Source organism: Cupressus sempervirens, chromosome 2 (assembly GCF_028749045.1).
Source record: "Cupressus sempervirens isolate cs-2001-9-10 chromosome 2, ASM2874904v1, whole genome shotgun sequence".
In the NCBI taxonomy this organism is placed as follows: domain Eukaryota; kingdom Viridiplantae; phylum Streptophyta; class Pinopsida; order Cupressales; family Cupressaceae; genus Cupressus; species Cupressus sempervirens.
The window spans coordinates 588,908,978-588,930,857 of NC_143119.1; the positions used below are offsets into that span (position 1 = coordinate 588,908,978).

The 21,880-nt window shown below is 34.4% G+C and overlaps 1 protein-coding gene across 2 annotated transcripts in view; it reads right to left on the reverse strand.

The window, feature by feature from the left end:
* The window catches only part of LOC149574783 (uncharacterized), a 171,891-nt gene extending 154,085 nt beyond the window's left edge, over positions 1 to 17,806 (reverse strand). The window contains exons 1-6 of one of the 2 annotated variants that reach the window (XR_016360094.1): positions 16,904 to 17,806; positions 12,342 to 12,753; positions 11,738 to 11,857; positions 11,406 to 11,525; positions 10,541 to 10,654; positions 9,813 to 10,404 (exon numbers count right to left, since the gene is read on the reverse strand). Coding sequence is in view for 1 of the 2 variants with exons in the window: in XM_089814612.1 (XP_089670738.1) it covers positions 9,813 to 10,404; positions 10,541 to 10,654; positions 11,406 to 11,525; positions 11,738 to 11,857; positions 12,342 to 12,753; positions 16,904 to 17,130 (1,585 nt within the window). In the remaining variant the exon portion in view is untranslated. The remainder of the gene's footprint in view (positions 1 to 9,812; positions 10,405 to 10,540; positions 10,655 to 11,405; positions 11,526 to 11,737; positions 11,858 to 12,341; positions 12,754 to 16,903) is intronic. The other variant, XM_089814612.1, reaches the window with a different exon arrangement.
* Between the last annotated feature and the right edge of the window lie 4,074 nt (positions 17,807 to 21,880).

A 21,880-nucleotide genomic window follows, 5' to 3' on the forward strand; every position in this document is an offset into this window, starting at 1 on the left:
ATATTATCTCGTGGATGCTGGATATCCAAATGCACCTGGATTTCTCGCTCCTTATCAGTGTACACGCTACCACTTGAAAGAGTGGTCAAGAGAGAACCCAATAAACTCTGCACATGAGTTGATTAACCATCGACACTCCTCTCTTAGAAATGCAATAGAACGTACGTTTGGTATTCTGAAGTAGCGTTTTCCAATCTTAAGACATGCAACGTCTTATGATATCATGACACAATCCTATATTGTTTTAGCATGTTGCATACTTCACAATTTCATTACGATAGAGGATGGCCTTCCATTGGAAGAAGCTATTGAAGAGGAAGATGATCGTGATGGGATAGAGGTACCACTGCTTGAGACATATGGGTTGTCTTAGGAGGATAGAAATGAGTGGGCCCAATTTCGAGAAGATATAGCAAGTAGGATGTGGGAAGATTATAGATCCCGAGAATAAATGATTTATTAGAAGGCAATGTGCTTTCTATGATTAAATTGATGTATGCATATACAATGATGGTGTGTGATTTCGTTCTTCTGATATCAGTCCTTGCTACATTCTAATTAAATAAAAAGAACATTAACTTTCAATTTCACACCTACATTATGTACAAAAACTGTTGATCATATCTGCAATACACAATCCAACTTGAGAAAGTACAATAACATGCTTCATAATGGGGCTCACGACTATTTACTTGCCATTGATATCACCATTTTGTCTTGTTGGTAGTTTTTTTTATGCTGATGTGTTATCATCAATTATTGCTTAAAATGTGTATCATCTGATAGGAGTAGCTCAAATGTCTCCCAACTATTCCTCCTATCTGCTGCCTCAAAACCACTCAAACTGTCACATGCTGTAGTTGAATAATGTTTATCATCTTCAGTTAAATGCTTTCAAGTTTATTAAATGTTAGCCTCAGTGCATTAGGATGTATTAAAAAATGATATTTAAAGTTTATCTTCTTCAATTTTAAATGAAATACAACAAGGAGTACCAAATGATGAAGATCATAAGCCCACTAGTAAGAAGAGAACAGCGAATTCGCTGAAAATCCTATTTTTTTTATGTTACTCCTTGCTACATTCTATTTAAATTTAAAGAGCAGTAACTTTCAATTTCAGTCGTATGATTACTTTAAATCGTAATATATTTACCTATTCAATATGTTAGCCTCATTCCATTATGATGTATTACAAATTGATAGTTAAAGTTTTTCACCTTCAAATTTAAATGAAATACAGAAGGAGTACACAATGGCATATACCGAGCTCATGATGAGCATGGACAGATCTGATCATGTGAACCAGATGTGTTCTCCCATTACTTTGAGTGATATAGATGGATCCCTCGCTATGAGCAACAAGTCTTCTTCTTCAAAGAAGAAAATGTGGACAAAATTGATGGAACGCAAGTTTCTAGACTTGCTCTTCGAACAAGTCCATCTCGGACGAAAAGGTGAAGGTGGGTTTAAAAAAGAGGCGTGGACTGCGATAGAGAGGACATTCAATGCAGCGATGAACTTGAATCTGTCACGAGATCATTTTAAAAATAAGTTGAAAACATGGAAAGTAGGATATAAAGTAATGAAGGACTTGAAAAATACAAGTGGGTTAGCTTGGAATGAAGAAACTCAAACTGTGGATGCTGAGGATTTAGTGTGGGATGACCTTTTGAAGGTAGGATGATCTCTGTACTCTTTTCATTGAAGAAATTTTCCCTTCTTATTTTAATAATGAAAAACTTACAACCTAATCCATCTATTAATGCTTACATGTAGAGGAGAGAATTCAAAAATGCAAAAATGTATAAGAGGTCACCTTTCCAATATTTCAATGAGTTGGTTGTAATTGTTGGCAATGACATTGCTAAAGGGTTCCCATCTACAACGCCCCTTGATGCTGAGGAAGGGCACCCTATGAACGATGCATTTAACGTGCTTGATGAGGACGATACCAATTGTGGTACACCTCTTGACAGCCAACCAGATATTGATGAAGAGTTATATCATTCCAATCAATCGAGTGCAAGTGCTAGAGGGACGACTCCACCATCATCATCAAGAAGGGGAAAGAGGAAGAAGACATCTTTGTCTACATCATTGGATGTGATATGCGAAACTATGAAGGAACTGAAAGATGGCTTCGGTAAGCCTCAAATTGTAAAAGTGGATAAATTTGAAGACGATAATATTTTGAGTGCTGCATATACTGCTCTCAAAGCTGTCCCTGAACTGAGTCGAGCAGTTTTCATGAAAGCACATGATACCTTCATGCTTCAACGTGAAAGAGCCAAAGGGTTCTTGATGATGGATGAGGCGGAGAGAGTGGAGTGGATTGCAATGACATTTGGTTCAATTTAGCTATTTCAGCTACTGACTAGATTGTAATGACATAGGCTGCATGATTACTCTGTTCAATGGTTTTGCATTAATCTCTAATAGCACTAAACTGAAACTATATTGATCTCACATCACTATATTGGAACTCATTATTAAGCACATTTTGACTATTTAATTGACTATTTACTTGATATATTCATAGTTTAGTTGTTCATTTCATTGGCATGATTCACTTTGATTAATGGTATCGCATTGATCTCTCACAGCACTATACTGGAACTCATTAGTGAGCATATATCTACTATTTTGTTAAACATATTCTATACAAACTGTTACAACATGTATTGGACTACTTTGCTAAACAGATTTGAACCATGATAAACTATGTATAGGTCAACTATGTATAGATAAAAGCCATGATTTTCATTGATCTCTCACAGCACTATACTGGAACTCATTAGTGAGCATATATTTACTATTTTGTTGAACAGATTCTAAACAAACTATTACAGCATGTATTGGACTATTTTGCTAAACAGATTTGAACCATGATAAACTATGTATAGGTCAACTATGTATAGATAAAAGCCATGATTGTCATTGATCTTCCATGTATACTCATAAATATAGGACGGACATCCATACATAGTTTATGAGTTGGTTGCATTTAATGGTATTGCATTGATCTCTACATAGTTTATGACCTCATATGTATGTTGAATGATTTTGCATGGATCTATACATTCTTGATATATCCATAGTTTAGTTGTTCATTTCATTGGCATGATTCACTTTGATTAATGATATTGCATTGATCTCTCACAGCACTATACTGGAACTCATTAGTGAGCATATATTTACTATTTTGTTAAACAGATTCTAAACAAACTGTTACAGCATATATTGGATTGTTTTGCTAAATAGATTTGAACCATGATAAACTATGTATAGGTCAACTATGTATAGATAAAAGCATGATGGCCATGTTTTGCTATTATGATTGGCACTATGATATATACAGGTAATCACATGAGCACATACTAGAATTCATTATTGAGCACATATTGACTATTTTGCTAAACAGATTTGAAACAAACAGCCAGACACTGTTACAAAGTTTAGTTGTTTATTTCACTGGTATTGATCTCTCACAGCACTGTACTGGAATTTATTAGTGAGCACACATTGACTATTTTGCTAAACAAATTTGAAACAAACAGTTACCACGTATATTGACTAAATTGCTAAGTAGATAGCAAATAGAAATAGAACCATGATAAACTATGTATAGGTCAGCTATGTATAGATAAAAGCTATTGATATACTTGTAAATTTCATTATTGAGCACATATTGATTATGTCTAGATAAAAGCCATGATTGCCATTGATCTATACATAGTTGATCCATACATAGTTTATGACTTGGCTCTATTTATATGGTATTGCATTCATCTCTCACAGCAGTGTACTAGAACTCATTACTGGCAAGAAACTGTTACAAAGTTTAGTTGTCCATTTCACTGGTATTGATCTATCACAACACTATACTGGAATTCATTAGTGAGCACATATTGACTATTTTGCTAAATAGATTTGAAACAAACTGTATGTATGTACACACATGTATGTACGTACGTACGTATGTGTATGTACACACATGTATGTACGTATGTATACATACTTGATTTATGGATTGCATTGATCTCTCACAACACTATACTGGAACTCATTACTGAGCACATTTTTACTATTTTGCTAAGCATGTATGTATGTATGTGTGTATGTATGTATGTATGTGCGTATGTATGTACACATGTGTATGTACATATGTATACATACTTGATCTATGCATAGTTTAGTCATCTATTTCATTGGCATGATTGGTATTGGTCAATACGCAATTTAGTTGTTCATTTCATTGGCATTCACACGATTGGCATATGAAGTAATTCCAGATGGTTAGTTGGCTTTGTTTAATGGTATTGCATTGATCTCTCACAACACTATATTGGAACTCATTACTGAGCACATTTTTACTATTTTGCTAAGCATGTATGTATGTACGTGCATATGTATGTATGTACGTGCATATGTATGTACACATGTATGTACGTATGTATGTACACACATGTATGTACGTATGTATACATACTTGATCTATGCATAGTTTAGTCATCCATTTCATTGACATGATTGGCATTGGTCAATACATAGTTTAGTTGTTCATTTCATTGGCATTCACACGATTGGCATGTGAAGTAATTCCAGATGGTTAGTTGGCTTTGTTTAATGGTATTGCATTGATCTTTCACAACACATAGTTTATGATCTTGTAAACGTTTGGTATAGTTGTTCATTGCATTGTTAATTAGAGTTATATTTGAACCATACATACATGGAATACACGAGGAGTGGCAAATGATGAATGCTCAATTGTAGAACTTGAGAGCATATAGAAATGTGATTTGCTAGATGATTGTATAGTTCATGATTCTGTCCTATGTTATATCTATAGTCCTAATTTGCTTGCATATGTTTTTATTTCTTGTTTTTTTGTCCCTATTTGATTTCCTATGTATGTTCTCGCTGACAAGATTATCAAAAGTATTGAGGATTTCTAGTAGACGATTGTATAGTTCATGATTCTGTCCCATGTTATATGTATATTCCTAATTTGCTTGGATATTTTTCTAATTTCTTGTTTTTTTTCCACAATTTGGTTTCCTATATACGTGCTTCTTGACAAGATTGTCAACGGTATTGATAAAGTGTCTTTCTTTTGTATTTTTTTATTGCTCCTGATTTGCTGATATTGCAAGACCACACATGCTGATAAAAAATGATCTATCTGATGATTGTTTACTGTGTTTGTAAATGGTCAATATTTCTAATGCCACTCCTTGGTGTATTCCATTAAAAAATAATCAGGTTTTAATTTTTCAAGCATGTTTAGTTCATATATGCAGGATTGACCATCTAACAATACATACAGTAATGGGAAGATTGAGCAGCATGAGAGGGTTGTCATCGAATGTGAGGCATAAGGGCATACATCGTGGATTTCCCAATGTTTTCGTATTTAATGGTGTGTTTTCACACCACCATTCAGATCATGGATATTGTTCTTTCTCATCAATTCATGGATATTGTTTTTCTATCTTCTATCAAGTTAGCAAGTTTTCATATTGTTCATGGATATGTGATCTAGTTAGCAAGTTTTCATATTGTAGTAATTATGTGAAATTCATTATCAGAATTTCATGATGGTAAAATATGATTTATATGATTAATGATTTTCATGATCTTTTTTTTAAAATTGCATGTAAAATCTATGTAGCCAAAATTCTACATTTTTTAAGAACAATTATTGACAAAGCATCATTTTTCTTGTTAAAGTTATCATCAGATGTTTAATGTGTGTGAATGTAAAATGGTATATTTTTTCCTATATAATATTTCACGTAAAATTTTAGTTGCATATTTTGTTGAATAATTAACTAACTTAATAAATTTATTGAAAGGGAGAGATACATAGAGGGGCAGAGAGTGCGAGATAGGGAGGGAGGGAGGGAGAGAGCGAGAGAGAGAGAGAGAGAGAGAGAGAGAGAGAGAGAGAGAGAGAGAGGAGCTTGTGTGTTCTTGCATCTATAGAAAGATGTCTTCGAGAGATATATACATAGAGGGGGGAGAGAAGAGTGGGCTAGCTTGAGAGGGAGGACACAAACACACACATATTTAGCGGCTAAGTCACAAGGTTCGAGTTCGAATGAACTTGACAATAAATTCAATTCGACCATAAATTTGTCTTATATAATTTTTCAAAAATATATAATATATATGATCACAATTTCCAACTATGGGACAAAAAATAACTTTGTACAAATGATTGCAAGTATGATTATTTTTTACTTTTCTTTGCTAATAAATAGAATTAAAATAAAAAATAATAATCATTTTATTTATTCTTGACTAACAAAATAAAACTATGAATATTCAAGAATTAAAAATAATAATGTAGTCTAATTATAAATAAATTAAATCATAAATATTAATACTTTAATCATTATAATTCTTGTGTTTCACTAATAAAATAAGATTAAAAAAATTTACATCAAATTCCAATTCCAATTCGAAAATGAATAACCGAACGCAAGAAAAAGATATTCCCAGTCATATTCCGTTCCAATTCCAATTTCTAAATTGGCAACCAAATGCAGAATATGGATTTGTATATTCATCTTCCGTGTCAACCAAACGGTCCAACTATCTTCCTAAAACGCATAACCAGGTTTTTGAAAACCTGGTTATGAGAGAAATTCATCTTCCCCAACCAACGGGGCCTAAACTCCAACAAGAATTCACAGTACAAAGAAAATAATCTAAATCACACATACTCACACTACCTACATGCCGTGCTTAAATACTCTTCGGAGGAACTCCTGAGGTTTACAAAGATAGCCGACGGCCACACCTACGGAAACAATTAAATAAAAATGGGTCCAAGATATACTAAATCAATTGGCCCATAAACAATGAATTAATTATTTATTTTACGACGGGAACATTACAAGTGTTCTCGTGAAAAAAAACAAGGTTATTCATTTCAGCTATTAGCTGCCAATTATAAAGATCAGAGTGTACTTCACTATTATGTGTATGTACACTTGTTTGGGTGCAAATAAAATATAGAACTATTAATCATTTCCTTTAATTGAAGTACTTGCGTTTCTTTTGTACTTCATTTCATTTAGCACACAAGAGCTTTAACCCAAAAAATCAGAATATTGCGAAAACTTCAAAAAAGTTGAAAATCAAAAAATTCAGAAAAAAAACTATTAGAAAATCGAAACTTGGCAAATTTCCAATATGCAATGGTTATTACAGTTTCGGCCTTACCTCCTGAAAAATTTCAATAACAAACTTGTGCACATTCTTGAGAGCCCTTGTGCTAATCAGCTCCCATAACAATTGTTAGAAGTTACTTAGAACTCAACCATTAGAGACTAATAAAGATAGAAAGTAATGGAAATAAATAAAAGAAAGCATAGCAGAGCTCCTGCATATATGCCACTCTGGGGAAAATAAAAGTAGCGACAGCTAATATTTCTGCCTTTGCAGTAGAGGATCTAGAATGTGTCATGTGAGAAGAGATGTTTTTCTTGCACTGTATAATAGAATCCATCAATACAGCTTCACCCCATGGAGAAATAATCACAATATAAATAATTCTACTTGTGCACCTATGGAAATTGAATAAATATGGAAAGTTAACTGGAATCATGATCAAAACCCAATCCCCAATGGAATGTGATCAACATTCAACGACGCCTATCCATTATATGTTTGGTGATGGCCATGGTCTATTTCTAACCCTAGAGGTCTAATACGATCCTTAAAAGTTAAAGATCATACATGGTCTGTTGCAAAATTATTATTTCCTGTAAAAACCCCAGCCTGACCCAAATCGTTATATTAATGCACAAACTGATATTTTGTATGTTTGATGATTTTCTGATTTTTAATAAAATAACACACTTCCAGAATTTTATAGAATTTACTCACTAAGGGAAGACAACAAATTAACTCAATTTTCCAACAGCAATGAACCTGATTGTGAATTTGGATGCTGCTGATATATTTAACATTAAAACATGGGACTCCAAGAATCATGAGTCATGACTAGAAGAGATTCACTGCCCTTCCAACTCGAAATGATCGCACAACTAACAAGAATGTGCCACTCATCTGATAAATGTTGAACCAAGCATAGACGTGTCCCAACAATTGATGAATTGCGGAGACTTGTTTTTAATTTGCAAATTGGTTTCAGAACAAGCCCATCCACGCTTCCTATGGTTGTCGTCCTTATATTAATGTTGAGATTGCCATGAAAGGCTAGCCGCTGATGGAATCTGTAGGCTCCCCAATTACTAATGCAATCGTCTATCCAGACTAATCGATTTGCTATCAAAATGACTCCACTCCAATGCCACAGTTACCTCAATTCAAGCTGCGGCCCTTCAAGCTCTACCCAGTAGTAACCTTGCGATTTGCAGAAAATGATATCGCAGGAATTTAGGATATATCCGCCCAATCTTGTATTGACTGGCACATGCAATTAAGGTACCAAACACTTCCTATGGAATCCAAATGACATTCCCACAACCAATTCGATTCTAAATTACAGCCACACAGTATGAAGGAAGAACTCCTTCGAATTTCTCCACAATTCAGCCAACATCTCAATTTCGAAACTCCAATATCCAATCTCTTCTAGGCACAGCAATTATAGAGGAAGATAAATGCAAATTATATAACTCAACATTATTTGCAAGACACCAACTCAAAATTCTCAGAATTATAATGCCAATCTCCCAGTCACAGGTAATCACAGTTAGGAGATTTAACCAGTGAAACCACTAAACATCAGCAGTGACTTCAAACAATCTTCGAAAACTTAGAAACCCTTACACTTCAGCAAGGGCACACAATTCTGGACTTAGGAAAAAGCCACAAAGGCAAAAAAGAAAATACATAATCAAGCGTGCTTTTTCCCATGAAATGAGCTCTCATTTATAATCTTTCATTGGGCCAAAGTTTCTTAAAAAACTCCACTTCAGAAATTGTGGAAGTTTCCCAAAAGAACTCAACACTAGAAACTTTTCAACACACTTGTTAGAAATATCACTTAATGTCATTATTATAATAATATAAACATTATTATAATAATGCAACTTAATAATTAATGAATAAATAAGAGCTTATGCAATTATTAACTTAATTTATTGCAGGTGACGACCAACTGCCGAAGCCACCCACTGCTCTGCAAAAAATAGACCTACTAAAAATAGTAAATCTACAGCTAGGACCCCCAAAACACCCTGTCAACTCACAAAGGTCGCTATGATGAGCTAACTCCATCAACTACACAAATCTGCAAAAACGGGGACATTACATTTCCACACACACACACACACATAAAGGACCGTAAAATTATTTCCATATATAAATGTATATTTATAGAGAGAGAGAGAGAGAGGGAGGGAGATTATGCATACACAGTGCTGCCCATATACCATCCCCTCCCTTAAGCGTGTAAAATGGACAAAATACTGTTACAATACTATTGAAATGATACAAATATTATTATACAGTTAAATGAAGTCATATACTCTTTGTGAACCATATTGATCAAGAATTTGAAATGACAATTATCAGCAACAGATGGGCAGTAGTCCATGGGCATATACACGTATATTTGCAGCAAAATAATAATTAATCTAAGATCATTCTCATATGATTTTACTGCTTTCCTGATATTGTTTTCTACATTTCACGTTTAGGCATTGAGAAAGGGCCTATCTCTACTTTTTCGATGGACAATTTTATTTAAATATGAATACACATGTTCCTGCACATATGCAACATTGATTGAAAACTGAATCACACGGGAGAAAAATCAGCATACATTACCTTTTCCAATTTGTTCTCTCAAAACAAGGTCTTTCCATAATATTTCACAATCAGCTTCAGATCTCGGGTCAGCTTCCCGTCTTGCATGTGAATGCCTGCTGCTATCATTTTTGGTGATATTCTCCTTCAACATAATTTCTGTAGGCTGTCCTTGCTTCCTCTCATTCCCAGAGCCTTGTAACAAGCATTTGTCTCTTTGGATTTGTTTCCCATCACCACCATGTCCCAGCCAATGGCTTTTATCAGATGAGAATTCTGCTTTTCCTCCTATATTATTATTCAGTCCTGATCTTTTCCTATAAAATTCACCTTGGTTGCAATCCTTAGATATGACCTTAAGCTTGGACCTTTTCTCCAATCCTTTTTCTTCAAGTTCATTTTCTTTTCTGGTTGTTGGATCCAATATGGTTGCAATATGTGTGGAAGTAGTCTTTGGACTACTTCTAGGATGGATGGATCCAATTCTCAAGACAGGGAGTGGTTCATTCTCTTCTAACTTTGAACTGTAAAATTCATTTTTCTCTGCTGTATCATCACCATGCTGACAATGGAGTAGTTTCTCCTGGTTTAGTCCTGAATATATCTTTGATGCCTGTTAAAATATTAAGCCATATTAAACCAGAAAGTTAGAAACATGTGATATTTTGCTGATGTCTCTGAATTTTGAATCCATTAAAATTTTAACATTTGAAGAAAGTTAGCAATGCAATTAGTTTTCAGGTGCATACCAATCTTGATGAACTTAAGCAAGCACTCTCTTGTACTCTTTTTGCGTCATAAGTGCTTGGGTCATTTTTATCGCTACTCTCACCTGGCAATAGCCTTGACAGCACCTCTGATGCCTACACTTGGAATAAAATAGACTGTTATGCACAAGCCATGTTTCTCAGTGAGATTTCTCTAAGCTTATATGAATGCAACTATTTATGTTCAGAAAATATGCAGGCTTTGGAGATGGACTGGCTTGCAAAGATCTTTGGTCTATTTTTCTTAGATCTTGTTTTTCATTCTCAGTTTATTGTCTTCCTCGCCAAAGATGAATAATAACAGCTTAGAAAGTTGAATAGGGGATTCAAATTAAATTACAAGAAGAACCAGATTATACTCGAATGAACCAAATTTTTAGTTAAACAGTTGCTGAACACAAAAAAAGGCTCCTAAGGGAGAAAAATATTGAAGAATTTGGTTTTTGGTATTCTCACATTAGTAATTCCTTGATTTAAGGCAACAACATTTCCACTTCTGGCTATGGTAATACTGCCAGCTTCTTCATTGGACAAATTGGACAAGGGTTTTGCTGCCTACACCAGAATTACACCAATGCACTATTTTTAAAGTAGAATGTTCAAATAATATTTAAGACATTTGTAAGTTAAGGCAACAACATTTCCACTTCTGGCTATGGTAATACTGCCAGCTTCTTCATTGGACAAATTGGACAAGGGTTTTGCTGCCTACACCAGAATTACACCAATGCACTATTTTTAAAGTAGAATGTTCAAATAATATTTAAGACATTTGTAAGTGCATTACTTGAAACAATGTGTTTATCAACCTAGAAGATTAAGTACATCATATGGTTTGAATAAATACAATATCTGCCAACTGTGTTGCATGCACAGGTCCATGTTCTCTTCCAAGATGACTTGCACTTGCAGTTTCTGAATCACTCTTGTTCTGAAGAGAAAGCGGGCTTGAAGGGTCGTCCAATACCTGGAAATATTCATGGGATACCACACCATATTATGAAAAATGACTCCTGATTAAGAATTGCTTATTCTCACACACTGCAAAAATGTTCTCTCTCTGGTTAAAACTAGCACATGTAAGGCTTTCTTTGCACTATTCTGGTTAATTTGGCTAGCTTGGTACCAACTAAAGCATTAAGGCATAACACTTGCAACTCAGTAGAGTTGGGTAATTACCATTTTTGTGAACATTTCCACCTGAGCACAATCTTGTCCCAGTCCTTCATTGTACTTATAAGCTGCATGAAGATCAGCATTTTCCTCCTCTATATTCAAGCATGATAACATTTTTTTTGCCTGTACAATAGAAACACAGAAAATGACATGATAATCTCAAAGGAAAATTGCAACAAGAATGCAAAGCATGTACAGAAAGCTAATACATTATCTCAACTTATCAGCTAATGTCAAATTCGCCTACTTTGAAACTGCTCAACATACAATTCAGTTGACTTCTGTTACATTTCTGTGGAAATTCAACTAAAGCAACCTGTCATGAAGAGCGATCCCCCGGGCTCCCCCTAGGGGAATCAAGGAATTTTAAGCAAAAAGTTGAGTTTAAAATGTTTCCACAGTGAAGTAGAGTAGTCATCCCCTGAAGGATAGATGCATATGTTTAGCTTTTTAAGCTTTCAAGAAGAGAGATTGACCTTGTATCTTAATTATTAATCTCTGGTAATTATTTGTTCCCTTAAGTAAGTAAAGATGCATTTCCCCAAAATGAAATGCACATTTAAGAACAATTTGTTCACAAATGGCAGTGACAATACTTCATACATACCATCTTTGATATAGTTGATGCTTTACGCAAAGGCTGTTGCTTTTCAACCTTTGGCTTGTTAAACCCAGGAAGCATTGCAGGGCTGCAGCCAAGGTTCTGCCTGCCACATGGGTTGTAGCCAGAAATGGTAATGTTATTGGCATTTCTAAAGGATAAAGCATCACTTGACACAGTAATTACACCTACAACGACACCCTTCTCATATATTGGTGTGTCAGTTACCATTGCCATAAATTTCCCACCTGATTTCTTCTTTAAAGGAAATAGTCCTGCCCATGACAAACCCATACATAACCTTCTATGGATTTCTTTAGCAACATTATACTCCTTCTCATCAACAAGTAACTCAATGAAATCCTTCCCAAGAATTTCATAGTCTTTCCATCCATATAGAGCTTCTGCTGATTGATTCCTGAAACATCAAATCAGATTGTCGCTACAAATCATGAAGGATCAAGAAGTGAATGCCTATACAAGTAAGCAGAAGGAAGAAAACCAGATTATCTCAAATGGTCAATTCAGAAGTTCGCCATTACTCTAACTCTTGCAATTCAGATTGCCTTGAACATACTATAAATCAGTAACCAAAAAAATGTTATGTATCAACTTATGTCTAAGTTGTAATGCACCGAATGGACTCAACTGACCATTGGTTACTATTGTAAAAGAAGGCAGGCACTAACAGTGCTTCAATAATATTGCTCAATATTATTGCTGAACAAAACATCAGAATAAAGAACGAATCCCATTCCTAAATCAGGATGTTGCAAAACAAAGATGCTTGTTATTCATATTTCAGAGTTTGCAATTACGAAAAAAGCTTCTAACTGTAAATGTTAGTCTCATGCAAAAGTAAACATAATCTTGAGTTGTGATAAATTGTATTAACCAAGGGTCTTCGCTACTTCATCATTTCCTATTTTACTTATGTCATCCCTTAACACAGGCAATTTTTTGACACGCTGTATGTAGCTCAAATTTGAAGGATTTGGAATGATCAAAAAAGTAGAATGAAACAGCATGTTATACATCTCATTTCAAGGAAACCTCTGAGGTGGTTATAAAATTACTATAAAATATAACGAGTCTCAAATTTACGGAGCTTGCAACTAAATATTTGAATATACTGAATGCTGGTAGACTATGAAGTAATATTATCCAATAAACGAAAAACATCACATCATGTGTACCAACAAAGTGCATTCAATGTGAACTCAAACAATGATTATCCAACAAACAAAAAATGCATTACCAAACTCTAATAAGAAGACCGTGATCCCCAAAAAAAGGACCTTTTAAAATATACAGTAAAGGATTGAGAGGTGGCGAACCTACAACAGGAATGATTTTTATAGAAACTCATTGTGGTCATAGGAAATTTGCATTAACTTATCAATTAGTTGGTATTAACATGTCCAACAACAAGGAGGCATTAAGGCCTTCAACCTAGAACTAAAACTGACATGGCTTGGAGGATAAAAAAAGACCACAGACTTTTATGGTAAACCCTTAAAGGCACTTATGTCATAGGAAATTTGCATTAACTTATCAATTGGTTGGTATTAACATGTCCAACAACAAGGAGGCATTAAGGCCTTTATCCTAGAACTAAAACTGACATGGCTTGGAGGATAAAAAAAAGATCAGAGACTTTTATGGTAACCCTTTCAAGGCACTTATGTAATATGGGTAATCTACTAACCAAAGGTATGGACATTATTCTCTATTAAGTGCTTCAAAAGTACAGTTTTGAACAGCAGTGTGTAAGACTAGTCATGCTCTTGTTATAAGGGGAACCTGCTTTTGATTTATTTAAAGAAATTTATATAACAGGACTAAAAAGGAAGATGAAGATGAAAACTTTACTAGCAATAACAGTTAATAACTACCTGAAATAGAAAGATATATTTTGGTTCAGGTTTGGAAGCACTCTGTGCAAAACAACAGTAAAAATTAAGACACAATACTATTCTTATACTTGTATGCAACAAAAGAACTACATTTTTGGCTAAAGGAATCTTCACTCGAACCCCCTATCAAATACATTTTTCTTCCCAACAAAGGTGATTTGTTGGAAATGCAATTTGTTATGTGTGATACTTCCTAGTTCCATGTCTTGGATAAAAATGATTTTGATGGTTAAACAAGAAGACATTTTTCATCCCAAAAAAGGTTTTTTGTTGGAAATGCAATTTGTTATTTGTGATACTTCCGAGTTTCAAGTCTTGGATGAAAATGATTTTGATGGTTAAACGAGAGACTTAAATATGCTACGAAACATGTGGTTCAAAATTGCTATCCATTATCCCTTCTGCTTTAGGCTGGTTAAACTTCCACCCAATCGTGTGGTGAAAAAGGTTTGAAGCTGGAACGTACCTAATAAAATAGTTAGCGTTCAGGGATCCCTCTTTAAACCTTTCTTTCAAGGCAGTGTGGTAATGAGTTTTTGAAAAGATCAATAAGGTGACCAAATGGCAGAGAAATCTGCTCTCAATAGCTGGAAGTCTCAGGTATGCCAGAAGATGTTGTCCTCACATAGTTTATATTATGCTTCATCTAGGATCTTTAGAAAGTGTCATGGTAATCACTTGCATAGACTGTTTGGATATTTTATTTGGTTGGATGGTAAATGTGCTAGAAAAGGACATTGTTGAATAAAAAGTTTTAAAAACATAAGTAGTTGGCCATCTTCATGACAAAAGTCTTGAATTTTAAGGATTTGCTCTCAGAAAAAAAATGGATTTTGAGGTTGTTCTACTAGACATTGGTGGAGAGGGCTTTTAAGAACTTCAATCAATTTTGACAGTAGAAATGGATCTCTTGGGCTGAAATGAGTCATTGACAATCACCATGGAATAATTGATACTCAAAAAATTGTGATATTTCGTGGTGAAAGTTTTAAATTCTCCTGCTACATGTTTAAGACTGAACATTAAGAGAGCGTTATTTGAATTAAGGACCTCACTATGAAAAAATCTATTCCAGAAAACTATCTGAAAAGTTAGCATGCTCACCTGATGCTTGGTATTGTTTTCAACAAAAAATAGTCCCTGATGAATCCTCTTAGAAGATAGAACCAAACAAGTCTTGAATTATGTAGTTGTTGTTGAAGCAAAAGTTTGTTGTAGGATCAGTTTTTAGCAAAATATATTAATAGAGCGTGACAAACTATAGGAGGTCTTATGGAAACATTCCCTAAGTGGGGGCCCCAAGGGTTGCCAAAGCATCTAGAATGTCCATTATAACATTCACAGCAGACAAACAGTGGTCCTGTTCTGGTCAACAGTTCAGTTGATTTTCCGATCTCAACAGTGTGTAGTCAGGTATCCGTTAACTGTTAATTAGTTTTAACAATCTAAATATACTAATTACAATAGTTGTTGATCTTCAACTACCATTGTGTAGCGTGTATCTGACGAAGTGGGATCATAAAACACAGTTGCTGCAATATCTCGGGAACTATCATATATGCCTTACATGTAATCCTTTACATATCTGCGATATCTCTAACAAGACCAGTATATTGTACGTTTTCCTCCTCACCTACGATACTCATTGCTATGGACACCCTTGTCGTTGTTTTCCCCAATCCACGTAGGCCTGGCTATCTACACTGTTACTCGAGAATTTTTAGGAGCACATATAAAGCCTGAAGTAAATGATTCGAGGATTGTTAATGGGACTGCAACAACTTTTGTTGTCTCATTAATTCCATCTCAACATGGGGAATTGTCCATTGTAGATACTAGTTGGTATATTGAAATTTAAGCTCATTTGTAATGGATTCCGATTTTTAGCTACGAAACTCTAATATATCCAAATGATAACATTTACAATTTAACAATTGGTATTGTTTGATTGTTATAACTTAAAAGACATGAAATTTCAGTTTGGTATTTTGTTCTCGGTGCTGCAATTGTTTTTCAAATTTGTACGTTTCGTGTAAAATATATGCTCCCACTCCATTTTTTTTGCTGTCCTCGAAATCTCTGTTTGCGCCCCTTTTGACCCCGTCCTGGAAACGCAAAGAATCAATGCCACTAATATCAAATATAAATGTAAAGACGATGGCTAGTGTTCTAAACGGCTTACAATAATCATTTTCTATGACTGTTCAGATTTAAAATACGACTATTAAATTTTCCTTAACTGCCATGATCGAGATTTCAGAAATGAATCTTAAAGGTTATGATTGTAAACATGTGTCCCGTTCCTAATGCATGCTACAAGAAATGAGTTCTATTACAGGATGTATTGTTAATTCATGCGAGTTCACTCTAAGCTTGGGAATTGCATCAGAAAAGGTGCGTGAGAGAGAGAGAGAGAGAGAGAGAGAGAGTATGAATATCTGCACTACAAATTACCAACTTACACCTGAAGACTCTTAACCCAGAATATTCACAACACGATACAAATTAGAACAGAATCTTGTTTCTCATGAGTAATATAAATCAGAAACAGCATTACGTTTCTTTGTATGAGCATAATTGAAGCATATGATAAAACTCTGGCTTGGTTTTGCTTGTAGATGAAGAAGAACAGAATGGAAATAGAGAACGCACCAAAAGGTAATCTCCCGAGAGGAGGGCGCGAACAAGAACACAGCATGGCCCATCAATTGCAATATTTTCAAGAAGGGATTGGGATTGTTGAGAATCTGCTGATGAATCCGCGCAAGCGTTTCGACATCCTCTTGCAACTCCGCATGGCTGCGTTCTAACTCCTCTACTCTTTTCTCCAGATCACAACTCACTTGCAATTGCATATGCTTTTGTTGTTGCTCAGCCATCTCCGTCTCCCTTAAACCTCAATAGATTACTTTCCCCGTCTCTGTCAACATTTTTATTAAGAAATTTTGCCGCCTCTGTTTTGCCATGTAGGCTAACACGCCTGCTCCAATCTCGTGGGAATTGAGGAGATGGGAGTTTCCCAGTGGTTACCTCCGTTTGCCATGACATTAATCCAATAACTGAGAAAGAAGCCACGTGAGATGCTTGCTGGTTTCTTGCCCCCGAGGCAAATAAAACAAAAAGGGCCGCCTCAAACCAGATAAGTGAGACAATGGGCACCGACATGTAGCGCTCCAGGATTTTCTCAACTTCTTCGCAAATATTGTCCATGCCATGACGTCCATCATAGTCGTGCCCGGCGAAAAATCATTCCCCAGATTTGTTTGTTTTTTTCGGGTAAAAGCGATCATATTTTATTAAAGAATCAAGTACAATACAGAGAACCTATAACCGCCAGCAGAAGCAGCTCTGCAGACAAAACTTAGAGAAACCCCCAATTTAATTGCTGCAGAAACCCACGCTAGAACATAGAATGAGTACCAAGATGATAAAAAGCTGAATTGTGGTATCAGAGTGCCGTGTGTTCCAAAGCCTGCAGCTGACACTGAACTGCAAGTCGTCTGAATTGTAGGACCTTTGATCAGACCAGACTAAAAACTAGAAAAACAAACGAACAAGCTTCTGATATGAAAGTTTAATTGTTTATAATAAAAAAATTACTCAGATAAAACTAAATGACCTCATACCATTCAATTTAAACATTTAAACATTGCATCTGACCCCACAAGATGAGTAAAATACAAAACAGAAGGGGCCTGGCCTGGTTTGACGGAGGGAAGCCAAATATTTTGTCGCTCAATGATTGCTCTGAATTCGGTGCAACTGCACCTAATTCGTGAGGGGGAGCAAAAAGATTGAGAAAGAATATTCAAAAGGATGTAGGGTCCATCTTGTATATGGTAAAGACCTTTATCATTTCAATAGAATAATAATTAGTAGTTGTGCGTTATTTTAATTAAAACAATAGAAATTTGACTTTCCAGAACTTTAATAATAATAAGTTGGTAGTAGTTTTGAAAGAGAAGAGTCTTTCTAAATGTTTACATTCAATTCAATTCAATTGACCAATCAATTCATAGAATTTAAAAGGTTAAAAGAGTTTACAAATGTTTATATTTTTTTGTAATTTTTCATTATTTTGTAAATTACATTTTTCATTCATTCTATTGGACTATACTATTTTTGTTTTTGGTAGGGAGAAAAATAATGTTTGTATCTTTTTGTAATTTTTCATTACTTAGTAAATTACATTTTTCGTTCAATAGAGCTTTGTTTTTGTTTTTGGTAGAGAGAAAATTCAATTTTCTTCAACAAAAATACAAATATTTTCTTACAACTCTATCATGCATTAAATGAATGCATTAATTACAACTTTATATTTTCCACATTTGTGACAAGTTGATTAGATTTTTGAAAAAAAATCATTTTTATCTTCCACCTCACATAACTTTGGACAAAAATAATGTCTAATCAATATTAATTATCACAATTTATTCTTCTTACCAATAGAATTAAATGTTTTATATTTCTTATTTTAAATATATTTATTAGTTTTACATGATTTTTATTTTTGACAATTGTAAAATGTTATTTCTTTAAGTTTACACTATGTTTTACTTACGAGCTATTGTTTTACAATCTTGCTCTAGTTTTTTTTTTTAATACCATTTTACAAATTGTAAAATTAATACTACCCTCAAACTTACTAGATCTTTTGGTAGTTTGAATTAAGTAATCAACATTTTTTTTTTAAATTAGATATTTCAACTTAATATAATATTCATTGCTATTTATAGATATCTTAAAATAATATAATTTTTAATATTTTTAAAATTCCCTTCAACTCTCTCTATCATTCTACCTTTATTTGTTCTTATAATATCATTCTCTCTTTTAGCTCTATCTTTATATCCTTCCATCATATCATTCCTTTCTATCTATAAATCTCTATTTTCCTTCTTTTCGAATTATTGGTAGGAACTTTGACATATTACGTCTCTTGTTGAGATAGCAACATATTTTTTTACTCCTTTAATATGTAACTTTTTTGTATTGTCACATAACAAACGAAATAAAAATGATAGAGTTGAGTTCTTTATATATGTGCAGCTAGACACATGATAGTGGAATATGAGAGCTCAATTGAGGAGTTAACTCAAACATAATTGTTCCCTATTATAATCAACACCAATCAGATCTTTGTAATCATTCCAACAAATGTAGTGCCTCTCGTGTTTGCAGTCTGTATCTTGTCTCTATTTTATTCGAGAGTTACTTGATACTCTTATTATATGTACTTTGAGATGACTTGAGGACCGAATGATATACTTTGATTCGGTATTATAGATGCTATACTACTATGTTGTTCAGTTTATCATATGTGCATGTTGATGTCATTTTGAGATGACAATAGGTCTATGATGATATATGAGTTTTTGGTATTTGGACTTATTTTCTGATTATGTTATGTTCTGGATTTTATGCTATGGTTAATTACTTCATTCTTGTCTCTTTATACTTTATGCAAATGTGAGTGATATAAATGGATTAATTAGGTATAATTGATATTAAATGGTTAAATTAGTTATTTAATGCATTTATTATTTTGGCTATGTTATTATATGCAATAGCACTTGATTGTGTGTTTAAGTGTGCAGGAATTATATCCCTGGCAGTGACATATGGAGTTAGTGATTTAGCTATTCGTATTTTACCAATATCATCCTTGTATGGTCGACGTATCCTTGTTTAATTATTTAAATTAAACTTTTTGGTGATTATCAAATCCAAACTCATTTGCATTATGTGTTTAGAACAATAAGCATGTATGTGCATTTAGAGATTCGCATTGTCACGAAATTTGTTAAGTTAATTTTAGTGATTTTGAGTTTTTGGGCTTTAAATTTTATTGAATTTAATTTCTGGTAGCTTTGTCTTAGGTGAATTTCTAGTGCAAGGGATAACTTGTTTTCGTTTGGGTCGATTCAAAGTTTAGCTAGTCTAACTAGCTATTTGACCTAATTGATTATTCACTCGAAAAGTGAATAAGTATTAAAAAAGGGATTTCTTTTCTCACTTCTCACTTTTGAAAAATACAAATTTGAGAGCTTTTTTGAGAATCCTCTTCTGGAGGATCGCATTTCTATTTGTTTTGAGAGTTGTGAGCGTGGGATATTTGCGAGGTCAATCTCGTTGGATCTGGCTCGAGAGACTTTATTTTGCCATCACTTTTGGCAATATCAGGGAGTTATTTATTTTATCAGCTTGATTTTAGTTTCTGCCCCTTTTGCTATCAAGTAGGGCTTTCTTGTTTTTGCTTCATTTCAGCTTTTGTTTCTGGTAACAGTTTGTTAGGAGGCTGAGAACTAGTGTTCCCCTCGATTTTTGTTTGCTAGTTCTACCCAGTTGGTCGGGTATGAACATTCTTCCCTATTTTCGAGATGGAGGTTTGGGGTTTCGCACCATTATGCTAGTCATTTTTGCATACGATGTTTAAACCCAAATTTTATTAGATTTTCAAATTTTTTACCTAAAGACAAAATGGGTTTTAATTTCAAAGTTTTTTAATTTTTACATTTTTTACCTCGTTGTGTGTATCATCCTGTTTTCTCGGGTTTTCTTGGCATGAGTTTTGTCATGGGCTTGGATCATCCATTTGGATGTTAGTCAGACCACTATTGCACTTTTATGTTGCATTGGGATGCATGTCACATCCATCCTCCCGAGTCTATTTTTCAGTTGAGTGGCTTTCTACTTGGTGTTCTTATCCAATCTTTGTGTTATAACCTTTGTGATGGTGGTGCGCCACACACGAGTACATGTGTGTACATTTGTCGGGTGACTTGTGAGGCCTAATCCTCCATGCTACTTCTCAAAGTTGTGATCATTAGGGTTGGGTTGGGAATTTGCATGCCTATGGGCACTCATTATTGGATGAGCATGGGTAGGGTAGGGTAGCATATGGAGGGGGCTTCTATCCTGTTGCCTAGCAATCATGGCATCATAGGTTGGCAGAGGGAGCTTTAATTAAGTGATAACTAAATAAAATACTAGGTGGTAATCAAACTTAAGATAGTAAAAAGGTTCAGGATGTCCTCCTTCTATTGGGAAGTTTGAGCTGCCAATACTAGCTTGGGCTTGTTGATGCCAAGAGACTCTTCATGATGTCAACCCCTACTTAGTTGCTCATTAAGTGTCTAACCAAGACCTGTAGTTTATGCATTGTCTATGTTCTTAGTTTCAGTCATCATATCATCTGGCATGAGTGTTAGCCATGGACGTTGTGCTTTATGAGTGTTTGTGGTTGGATCATTATCTCCATCAACACGGCGGGAGTGGGCCTACAGGTTCCACATGGTTGGGAGGCATAGCTACCTATACCACTATTGGGGATTGGTGTATAGAGACAGTCTATTGTTCTAGTGCAATCGTTGCTAGATGTTTTCACTTGGTACTTCGTGTTCCAGAGTATGCTTTCTTGTGATTTATGCTTTCATTGGAATGTTTGTATATCATGTTTAGATGATGTTAGTATTGATGCTTTTCCTTATTATGATGTTTAGCATATGTAGATGATGAGTTGACTTGTAGGATTATCTTATGCTTTACTTCTAGCATGTTAGATCTCCTTATGCTTATGTTGTAGTACATTTTAGTAGTGACGTCCTCTTATGATAGCGCCAATGATTT